At 46.9% G+C, this 11,559-nt stretch overlaps 1 protein-coding gene across 3 annotated transcripts; it reads right to left on the bottom strand.

Moving 5' to 3' along the window:
• Nucleotides 1–2,253: 2,253 nt before the first annotated feature.
• ZNF134 (zinc finger protein 134) lies at nucleotides 2,254–11,533 on the bottom strand. Of its 3 annotated transcripts, XM_011979687.1 has the most exons (4): nucleotides 10,945–11,533; nucleotides 6,691–6,776; nucleotides 6,068–6,162; nucleotides 3,654–5,416 (listed from the first exon to the last, which is right to left on the bottom strand). In XM_011979687.1, the coding sequence occupies exons 3-4, from the start codon at nucleotides 6,105–6,107 to the stop codon at nucleotides 4,173–4,175; spliced, it is 1,284 nt and encodes a 427-aa protein (XP_011835077.1). In that variant the 5' UTR covers nucleotides 6,108–6,162; nucleotides 6,691–6,776; nucleotides 10,945–11,533; the 3' UTR covers nucleotides 3,654–4,172. The 3 variants fall into 3 exon arrangements, with proteins under 3 accessions (XP_011835076.1, XP_011835075.1, XP_011835077.1); XM_011979686.1 differs by lacking the exon at nucleotides 6,691–6,776 and having other exon boundaries at nucleotides 2,254–5,416; XM_011979685.1 differs by lacking the exons at nucleotides 6,068–6,162; nucleotides 6,691–6,776 and having other exon boundaries at nucleotides 3,647–5,416.
• Nucleotides 11,534–11,559: the final 26 nt, after the last annotated feature.

Raw genomic sequence — 11,559 nt, 5'->3', positions numbered from 1 at the left:
AGCGACTCGGAAGGCTGAGACAGAAGAATTGCTTGAACCCGGGAGGCGGAGGTTGCAGTGAGCTCAGATCATGCCATGGCACTCCAGCCTGGGCAACAAGAGTGAAACTCTGTCTCGAAAACCAAAAAAAAAAACAACAAAAAAAAACAAAAACAAAATCCCATTTATGATTATGAAATTCAAAATGATCAAGGCTATTATGTTATCCCACATACCAGAACTGTTGTTTTCAGTTCACCAATAAGTATTTCCCCTCCAAAATTTGATGTCTTTTATTTTTTGAGACAGTCTCCCTCTATAGCCCAGGCTAGAGTGCAGTAGTGCAATCTTGGCTCACTGCCACCTCTGCCTCCTGGGTTCAAGTGATTCTCCTGCCTTAGCTTCCTGAGTAACTGGGATTACAGGTGTGCACCTCCACACTGAGCTAAAGTCTCCAATCTCATCTAAATTATCTAAGTCCGGTACGGATGGGGCTCTAGGTATAATCTCATCTTGGGGCACAATTCCTGTGTTGTTGGGGGGGCTCACTGGACATTGTTGGTGAGACCCCAGACCCCGCCAGCATCCAGGTTCTTAACACCATCGAAGAATTCAGTGACGAGTCACAATGCAGCAAAGGCAAGGAGCTTTTATTGTGAAGCAAAAGTATACACAAGAGAGAAGTGTGGGAGTGCTCCTAAGAGCAAGTCATGCAAAATGAAGTTTGGGTTTCTAATTGTATGAGTGTTCCTCTAATCGGGGTAATCATTAGGTATTCTGGGAAAGGAGGGAATTTCAGGGACCCCCGATTACCACCCCTCCTCCCTTATTTGCATTTGACTGGAAGAGTCATGGACATGTCACCCTGACTGGGGTTCTGGCAGTTTTCTCTTTCGTTTTGGGTTTTCTACTATCCCATGCTTTCTTTGCCTAGTTCCTGTTTTAGCTGTTGTTTTGGTTTTTTCTTTTTTTTCAGCCGCACCAAAACCAGGGTGTTGAGATTTTCCATCCTCCTGTGACCACCCAGTGCTATTCCTGTCTCGTCTGGATCCATAAAACTAGAAAACTAGTTATCTGCTCCCAAACAAAAGGGTGGGAAAGACCTAGGGTAATAGTTGTATGTATATGCATTGTTTCAAAAAGGGAGGAAATGGAAGGGGGAAAACAAACAAATGGAACCATCAATCCCAAGAAAATTTGAAATCTAGTTTGGCAAATCCCACTGGGAGTCAAGACATGGGAATATCACGTGGTTCAGGACTCTGCCCACTGGACTCTCCTCTGCTCTGAGTCATCCTTCCTTTCTCATGAAAGGTAGCAAGGGCTTGCCCCTGTTTCTGCAGCCAGTCCCATGTATAGAATATTACACCCTTTAACTTCACACTTTACATGTCTACACCCTTTAACTTCATACTTTCAAGGTTCCTTTAGACCCAAGGTGAGCATTTTCACTTATATAAAATTTTCAAGAATTTTGTGAGTCTCCTGTATGTCACTGAAATTCACACCATTAGAAAAGAGGTTTATGCAGATTATTCCCCCTAGGGAATCCCCTATCTATATTTTTGGCTTTTGCTGAGATGACTGATAAATAGTTTAAACTTCTTACAAATTGTTTGTATTGAGGGGATCTACAAGTCATGTTTAATCTCTTCAAAGAAATGAGTGTTCTAATGTATGTTTTGATCTCAGTAATAGCAAACATCCTTGTCTATCTCTCTAAAACATGCTTTCCTGACAATGAATCTCTTAATTTCAATTTTTTTTTTTTTTCCAATTCAGATGAGCTAGGAATTTCCCAAATCATCAAATCTTGGGTCTTTTCTGTTTCGCAATTCTTCCCTGTATGTATCTCTTTTCCAATATATTTTACTATAATAAGAAACATGGCCACACCTTCAAAACCTCTGCTTAAAAATGTTCTCAGCTGGCCGGGCGCGGTGGCTCAAGCCTGTAATCCCAGCACTTTGGGAGGCCGAGACGGGCGGATCACGAGGTCAGGAGATCGAGACCATCCTGGCTAACACGATGAAACCCCGTCTCTACTAAAAAATACAAAAAAATAGCCGGGCGAGGTGGCAGGCACCTATAGTCCCAGCTACTCAGGAGGCTGAGGCAGGAGAATGGCATAAACCCGGGAGGTGGAGCTTGCAGTGAGCTGAGATTCGGCCACTGCACTCCAGCCTGGGCGACAGAGCGAGACTCCGTCTCAAAAAAAAAAAAAAAAAAAAAAGTTCTCAGCTAAGCGTCCATATAAAGACTCATGCATCAATATTTGCAGCAGCTTTTTAGTATTTAAAAATGGGGTGTGGAGTGCAGACACCAATCAAGATAAATGGATAAACTGTGGTATATCCATACAGAATATGACTCAGTAATTTTAAAATGGGCTATTCATACATACCATGGACAAATTTCAAATTCTGTTGCATGAAGACAACAAACAAAATTAACACTTTATAGACAGACTTACATAAAATTCTAGAAAAGACAAATTTACCTATAGTGAAAACTACTCAATGGTTGCCTAGGGATTTTGGGGGAAGGAGAGCACTCCCCCACACTTTGGGGGAAGGGCCTGAGGTTAACTTTGGGGTGACAGATCTGTCTGACACCACTGATAGGGTGATAGTTTCAAGTGTGTGTGTGTGTATCAAGACTTACTGGTACACTTTAAATATGTGCAATATATTGCATGTTGATTACACCTCAGTGAACCTATAAAAAGTTATCCCTTTAAAAAATCTGGGTGTTCCACTTCTATTGGAAATTGGACAACTGGACATCAAGAGTGACTCTACATCACTACGGTGACTCTTATCACTCCAAATACCTTGGGAAGACAATCTCTTCCTCAGTAGTAAGAAAAACTGGCAAACAATGAGGACCATTGCCAACAGAGTCACCAGAAACCCCAGCTGGTCACAAAAGCTACTTCTTTGGACCACCACACCTCTTTACTCCCAGGGTTACTGCCTGTGCAGCAAAGACATTAGGTAAAGAGCCCAGGGAGGCAGAGGAATCTAGGAAAACTACATTCGTTGCTGCACCAGTGATCTTGACCTAACAGTAACACGGCCCTGGAGATCCTGAGATTTCTGGATACCTGATCCCATCCAGCCTCAGTGCCTGGACTTTCTGTGGATGTGTTTTTACAATGTGTACTTCCCCTCTAGTTCGCCACAATCTCCCCAATCCCAATTATCCACACCCAATATTTATCAATTTTGTTTCCCTACTGGATGTTTTAGATCTTACCAACAGTGGCCTGTGTACCAGATTCAGGCCTTCAGGGAATATGGCCACCCGGCAGGTCCTGAGGAACAGCTTTCCCTCAACAGTGTTGGGGAACAAGGGACATATGCTGGAAACAAGACACTCAATCCATGCTGTTTCAGAACACTGCAGGCTGTCACAGCAGCGGCACCCTCCTCAAGGTGAAATATGGGCTCTCAAATAATCCAGACAAATCAGGTCTACACAAGATCTGAATTCTTACTTAACAAGCTTTGTCAGCTATGGAAGTTAACATCAAAACTGAACTAAGAACTGTTCTCCCTCAACCCACTGTCCCATTTGAGGCAAAGTTGGAGGTGCCCCACAAAGGCTGTCTTCAGTTTGGCAGAGTCTGTTTTCAATCCACTCCAGACAGTAAGAACCCCCAAGATTAAAAGTGGCTTAAACTGTAAAGCCTTTATTATCACAAACCAGAGCAACATGAGGCAAGTACTTTCCCAGGCCAGGTGACTTGGAGGCTGGAAAAACTCAATACAAGTATGTGAGACCAAGAATATCCATGAAGAAAGTAAACCTTCTGTATAAGCCACCAGCAGATACAGCTCAGACCCTCGTGGCTAAAGATGGATCATGTCCATACCTATACCTGTCATACAGAACGGAATGAGGACCCCCAATGAACTCAGGCATCTCATGATTTTCTCCAGGGACTGGAGAATACAAAACCCTGCGTTCCCCAATGCTGGGGTATCTAAGCTGGTAGAGTTAAGATGGTTTCGGCCACAGGCATTGACAGTGACAAAACTCTGGCAAAAAACCTGAGCAGGTCAGAAAGTGCAACATATCCCTCGAAGCTTCCTACATACCTGGCACCATAAGGAATCTCCTTTGTGTCAATGTTCAGATATATGAAATTCAACATCTGACTCATGAGTCCTGTTGTATTCAAAGCACTCCTAAAGCCTGCCTGCAGTGTGAACTTTCTGGTGCCGATTGAGGTGGGAGCTTAAGCTGTAGGCCTTCCCACATTCACTGCACTCATATGGCCTTTCTCCAGTGTGAACTCTTTGGTGTCGAACAAGGTGGGAGGTTCTGATAAAGTCTTTCCCACATTTACTGCACACAAAAGGCCTTTCACCAGTGTGAACCCTCTGGTGTGCAATAAAATCAGAACTTCGACTAAAGAATTTCCCGCATTCAATGCACTCAAAAGGCTTTGACTCAGTGTGAATTCTCTGATGTTTAATGAGGGTGTATTTGTGGCCAAAGGATTTCCCACAATCACTGCAATCGTAAGGATTTTCTCCAGTGTGAATACTCTCATGCTGAACAAGTGTAGATTTGTGTCTGAATACTTTCCCACAATCACTGCACTTATAAGGCCTTGCTCCATTGTGAACTCTCTGGTGTACAATTAGATTGGAGTGATGGCTAAAATATTTCCCACATTCATTGCACTTATACGGCATTTCTCCAGTGTGGATTCTCTTGTGCTGAGTAAGGTTGTCTTTTCGACTGAAGGTTTTTCCACATTCGCTGCATTCATAAGGCCTTTCTCCAGTATGAATTCTCTGATGCTGGACAAGTGTAGCTTTGCGGCTGAAGGCTTTCCCACATTCACTGCACTCGTAAGGTTTCTCTCCACTATGAATTCTCTGGTGCTGGACAAGTGTGTCTTTGCGGCTGAAAGCTTTCCCACATTCACTGCACTTGTAATGCATTTGTTCTCCGTGAAATGCATCCCCACTCTCAGTGCTCCTGTGTGTCTTCCTCTTACTGCGGATGGCCTTTTGTTGGCAGCCACCCAAAGTAGCCTGGAAGTTTTTCTGCTCCTCCTTACACGTAAAGGGTTTCTCTGATGGGTGAGGTTCTTTGCTAACTGTGCAGTTCTTCACAATTGAGGCCTCACCTTCATCCCTTCTTAAGGGTTTCTCTATACTGTAACACTTCTGGTGTTGATGAAGGTTTGCCCTGAACCAGAATTGTCTCCCACATGCCCCACATGTGTGAAGTTTCAGTCCATGGTGTGTACCCTGGTGTTCATCCAGGTGCAAAATATCTTTCAAGATGGGGCCACATATGTCACAAGGGTAAGCTGTCTGTGTGGGCAAACCTGCCTTGGAAGTATTAACATGTGACACTGCTATAGAAATGCTCTGTTCAGAAGATGACTCTTCATCCTTCACTCCATGCCAACAACCTGAAGGCAGAAAAATACTATTGATGTACATGCTGACTTTGGTGGGTGGGGCAACTCCATCACAAATGTGTGTCTGTTGTACCCAGGACTGAGTACCTAAGTTTCCTGGTGGAACAGAGCTAGGATCAGGTTGAAGAAAAGGCTGCTGTACAGTACTGGAATCTAAAAGTCACAAAATGGAGATGACCTCACAAGAAACAAAGACACGAGGATGGGGTGTAGTACAAGGTCTCCAACTTCATCCTCTGCAATGACTTTTAGCAGGACCCTGGCTGACTGTGGGTGACAGGTGAGTGCTATGCCGAAATGTGTGTCCAGGCCCAGGAAAATGTGATTAAAAACAAGTAACGTGTTCAGGGACTATTTAAGGATATGCACACATCTTATGACACATCAGTGTAAGTGTAGTCCAATATTGGAAAGCACTGCAGAGAGAGAGCTATTGCTCTACTAAGAGCCCCTCTGGTAGAGAATGGGAAAAGACAGCCCTGGGTCAGAAGATTAGAAATGACAAGAGTGTACAGAATGGGGATAAAAAGGTAGAACTAAGTTAGGGCCTCTAGCCTTGGCACTTGTGATGGGCACAACATAGGTGTCTGGAACTACAGGAACCCAGCCCTGAGGTTATGGCATCCCTCAGCTCCCACTCACCAGGGCCTGTCCAAGCCCCTCCTGCTGTGACTAGAGTCATGCCCTCTCAGGCACCCAGGGTTCTCTCTCGTTACAATTCAGCAACCACAAAGGATCTGGAAGATACAAAGCATAGGGGAAAGATGAAACAGACTGAGTGTGAAAGCACTAGCCCACAGTAGCCCACCCATGCAAAACTGCAAGAAAACAAATACTACAAAATGAACCTCAGAAAATTGTCCTGCAGGAACAGTGCAAGGGCTCCACAAGTGGTGACCATGATTTGACACAGGCAGACTCAAGGAAATTACAATTAGAGGAAGCAGGTAGAGCCTGGAGTCCAGAGGTGTCATGACTGTGGACAGTCACCTGGCCAGGGAGAGGCCAAGCAGGATTCACTGGGTCACCTTAAGACTCCTGACCCCCAAACCCTTCCTGGCAAGGCTTCAGGGCAGCAGGAGTTAAGGAACACAGGGAAGAGAGGAGGCAATGCATCTAGCTGAGCCTTGGCACCCAGGGGACCTAGGTGAGGGAATCAGAAGACAGCAGTGCCCATGCTCTAGCTATGGAAAGGAAAGAGTAATCCCTAGGGCAAAAAGGAAGAGTAGGGCCCAGTCCAGAAAAATGGGATACTGGGGCCTCACCCAGGGAGACTATAAATGCAAAGCACAGAAGCCATTATTTCATAATAGAAGAGTCTCTGAGCCTCATCCACCAGCTCCCATTCCTCCTAAGCACACAAATAAATCTTTGAAGGTCACACAGCCCTGTGTGAGATGGACAACTGAGCTTAAGAGCAGCCTCTCTCTCTGGGACTCCTTGTCACATCTAACTCAAATGAGATAACAGGCCTTGGTGTGACTGAGCTCAGCACTGTCTCAGAAACCCTCAGTACCAAAGCTCTGGGCTCAATAATTTACACTCCATCTCCATGTGCACATCACCCTTTTGGCCATACCTCCTTTACATCTATGACACCCACAACACAGGTACCTCCACGGCTTCCCCGCATGCAAATCTGCACACAGCATCCAGAGAATGCTTGGATAAAGCATCCAGGATAACATCTGGTCCTGATCAATGGACACACTGCCATGGGTTGCCCTGAATCCAGTTATTAAATTCCCCCCCTCCTGGCTCTATTTCACGGGTCAATTAGCAATCCAGAACCATGTGCAGATCTCAGATAAACTCAGCCCTTTTCTGCTTTGCTGTTGTACTACTGAGGTCAGTCACAGACTTCTTCTCAACACTTAACTCATTCAAAACCCACACTCACTGGGCACCTACCCCAAGCACACTGATTCTGCCTACTGTCCCAATCTGTCTCTGGGCTAATTCACTAGCTTGACTGAAACTCCACAGGTCCCACCAAAGGTCACCATGGAAGCCTGAGGAGCACATAAAGAGCTGAATAAGCACGGCTTTGGCCTCACTGTCACCTCCCTTCTGTTACTACAGTAGTTCACCTCACACCCACTCTCTCTCTGGAACACTTTGCCACCTGGCCTGGGACCCTATTATTCTCCTTCCTCCCAAGGACACTTCCTTCCCTCTTCTATCCTCTAAGATGGCCCCTACCTCCACCCTGCTGTGCCTGTCCTTACAGTGTGCTGATGGCACTGTCACCATGACCTAAAGATTCTCTCTCTAAATTGGTAGCAAGCCTCAATCCTGATCCACGTGCTGGGCAGCCACCCTGTGGATAGCTCCAACCTGAATCCCTTCTCTGAACTTCAGATCTCTGTGTCCAGCTGTCTACTTGACACCTCCACGCAAGTGTCTTTGGGACACGGTAGATTCCACATAGCCAAACTGCACTACTGATATTACCTCTGAAAGGTACTCCTACCACCAACTTTGCTACCTCAGTTGATGGCATATTTATATCTTCTCAGACGAAAACATCCAGGGTCATCCTTCACCCCTCCCCTTTTCTTTCTCATCCTCCACATCAGAAAATCTGGTTGGTCCCACTTTAAGAAAAATGATTCCGAATCCATCCACATCTCCAACCTCTACAGCCACCACTGTGGTCCAATCTGAACTGTTGCATTAAGCTCCTCAGTGGTATTCCTTCCTTCATCCTCACTCCCACAGTCTTTTCTTCACTGTACAGTCAGAGAAAGTTAGTTAAGACCAAAGTCAGATCACTCCCTCCTAGCTCCCAACCTGCAGTGGCTCCCAATTCTCTCAGCAAAGAAACCCAGATCCTCAGGCTGCCATTTCTGGGCCGAACCCTGTCCCTGCTGTCTGATCCCACTAGACATAATGGAGACCTGAGGTTCCCCAAACACTCCTAGTTTAGCCTCAAGTGAAGTATATGCACATGCTGGTTCCTGTGCCTGAGATCATGTTCCACACTTCATCCCACTGCTTGCCAGAAATGGGAACTCCACATAACTCCAAAACAGAATTTACAACACAGAGCTTTGGGTGACTGCAGGACCTCCTCAAACAGTAGGCAGAAGGGACACTGAAGAGTCCCAGAACACTATCATTTTTCATACTGAGTTGCTGAGATAATCGGGGTGTGTCAGGCTAAGTGAGGGCGTGAGACAATCTGCACTCATCTAGGTAGGAATCACAAGTTTCTGCCACCATGGCAACCTCACAAGAGGGAAGCTGGAAGTGGCAGGTTCCCACAGTGGGATCTCATGGACTGAACTGTTTCCCTAAGCTCTGTCTACCCTGCCCTTTGGCAGGAATGATTTTGGGTTACCTCTCTAACTTCAGATACTCAGATCTCAGTGCTGGCTCCTACCAGCTGTGTGAATATAAACAAAGACCAGTGTCTGAGTGTCCTCACCTTAAAAGTGGGGATAAAAATGGCACCTACCTCATAGGGCTATTGTTTGTATCAGGATTGTCTGTATATCTCAAGTGCCTTTAAAACAGCTACTACTATCCATGCAAATGAACTGATGAGTTTTTAAAAAATTAGGTCTGTTTTGCCTGCTTTAAAAGTTTTTAAGAAAATTTGGTAAGATTTTCCATTGTAATAACATACTTCAAGGCAAATTAATATTTTGACCAATCATTAAGTGCTAGTATAAACTTATCTTCCTTTGTATATGCATTTTTTAGTTCCCTACTTCTGTGTACTTGCAAAGTGTACACTAGTCCTTGCACTAAACCAGCCTACCTGACACATATTCCTCTGAAGGGGAGCTGCAGTGATCCTTCATTAGAGATGTTCATTAATTCTGCTTACCCGAGGGTTTGGGTAACTGAGGCACCAGTGCACTGGTTGGGGATGGAACTGCTCCACAGGCAGCGCCCATGAAGGCACGCTGAGCCTGTAGGGTGTCAAATCTACTGCATCCCTCACCTTGGTCTCCAGTGCAGGCCAGGCTACATATGCTCTACAGCCCTCTCCTCTTGCTGACACTATAAGATATAATAAAATTCTCTTCAAAGGTTTACCGTTAACTTTCTTGTTCTTTGTTCTCAAACCTAATTTTCTTGTTCTCCATGCCTCCTTGCCCCTAGTTACTGTAAACAACCTTCCCGTCAACACTAATCATTAATTCACATCTGTTCCTTTATTCACTTTGCATCCATTCCCCCCGCCAAAACCACACGTCCCACACAACCCACATGTCCCACCACTGTAACTCACCTTCCCCTTCCCTCTTCCTTATTTGGGAAAATATACCGAATTGGGTCAGCTTAGATTGTGCGGTTCGACCCCAGCCCATGGGAGAGTGACACAGAGGAAGGTAGGGACTACGGGTTAGAGATAAAACCCCCTTCCCTCCTTTGTTCAGTGTGCTCTTGTGATCGTGATTAACGCAGGCAGCACACTTACGCAGAAGTAAAATGCCTTGCTGAGAAAACTTTTGCCTGAGTGCTGGTTTCACTTTGCAGCACCGAGCATTTACTTCCAACACCACCATCTAGAATCTTTTCACATGCCAGGACCCCTCCTTTCTGGAAGGAATCTTCAGTATCCACTCCTTCATCCCTGGCCTTCCACCCTAACCCTACCTCTCACTTCAGAGACCACATAAGATAATATCTTTAATATTCCACCCTCTAAACCTGATCCACTACAGGCTTTACCCTTATGCCTCACGCCTTGAAGGTCTCTAGCACAACTCCCTCTCCAGAACTCCAGATCTGCATGTTCAGCTACCCATGTGAACCTCCAACGCAGAACACCTTAGATTCACCAAGTCCAAAACCCAATTTCTGATCCCCCTGAAAGGTGCTCCCTGCTGTGACTTACCAATTTCCATTCTTTCACATGTTCACGAAGGAAAACAGACCAAAAAAACCCTGGAGAGCCCTCCCCTCCCTACATTCACTCACGACCACATCTGATGCAGCAGGAAACCCCGTTGGTTCCATCTTTAAAAATCTATCCAGAATCTCACGACTTCCTCACCCAAATCCCTCCTGCCACTGCTGTGGCCCAGCCACCACGTCAACACTTCTGGAGATTGCTGCAGGGGCCTCCTCAAAGGTCTCCCTGCTCTGCCTCCATCTTCATCGTTTCTACCTCACTTTAGTCTGTTTCCTCCTCAGCAAACATTGGAATACTTTAAAAATCCTTTATCAAATCCCTTCCCTCCACCCTTCAAAACCTGCCATGGCTCCTATCGTCCTCGCAATGAAGATGCAACTTCTCCCCGCGACACTGCAGGCGTGACTACCGCTCACACACGCTCCCGACTGCTACGGGCTCAGTCCAGCTCCAAGCCTGTGCGCAGGCTGCCCCTCTGCCCGTCACACTCGCCCCCACCTTACATGCCAGATTTAGGAACGAGGTCCCACCCACCAGCGCCCCGCTGCCCTGGACACTGGGGCCTGCGCAGCAAGGACTCAGACAGGCGCTCCTCATTCGGAACTTCAGGCTTCTGGGCGGGCGAAAGTCTGGGGAACGCAGCACCCACCTGCGCCGGGCTCAGCACCGCGGCCGCCGCCATCATAGTTCATAGACCTCACAGAGCCGCGAGGGGTGTCCCAGGTCGCGGGACCCTGGCACCGCGGTCGTTCGTCCCCGGGGGGTGAAGGCGGGGTCTTCGCTGGCGAGCCACTCTGCAGGGCGAACAACGACTCCTCCCGCACCCTCCCGCTTCCGTCACCGCGGAACGGCCCAGCAACCCCGAGCTTTTGCTCCGATGGTTCCACCTAAGCGCCGAAAAGATGTCCGCCGCGAGGAAGATGCCGGAAGTCACGCCCAGAGAGCTTCCGTCCGCAGGGAAACGCCCCTGAGTGCCGCTGACGCGCGGCGCAGAGGTTTCTGGGCAATGTAGTTCTCATGGGCACGTGGCCGTGGCGACTCCCCTGCACGCTGGGCAGAGACCAAATGGTACTGCGAGGGGCGCTGAGAAATTATGCCTTGAGACTCGGAGGGCAGAGCGTGGCTTCGCTCCTCTTAAAGGACCCTCAACCAGGTCTTGTGTAGTGAAGTCTGCAGGGATCCCCGAAATATTGGGATATAGTCTTACATATGTTCCCCAAAGTCACACCACCAAATGGACACACGACATCCAATGTCCCTCTGA

This window comes from Mandrillus leucophaeus, unplaced genomic scaffold (genome assembly GCF_000951045.1).
Source record: "Mandrillus leucophaeus isolate KB7577 unplaced genomic scaffold, Mleu.le_1.0 Scaffold205, whole genome shotgun sequence".
Taxonomy (NCBI): Eukaryota; Metazoa; Chordata; class Mammalia; order Primates; family Cercopithecidae; genus Mandrillus; species Mandrillus leucophaeus.
Note: the sequence above shows the minus strand (reverse complement) of the source record. Positions and strands in the feature narration are given on the sequence as shown.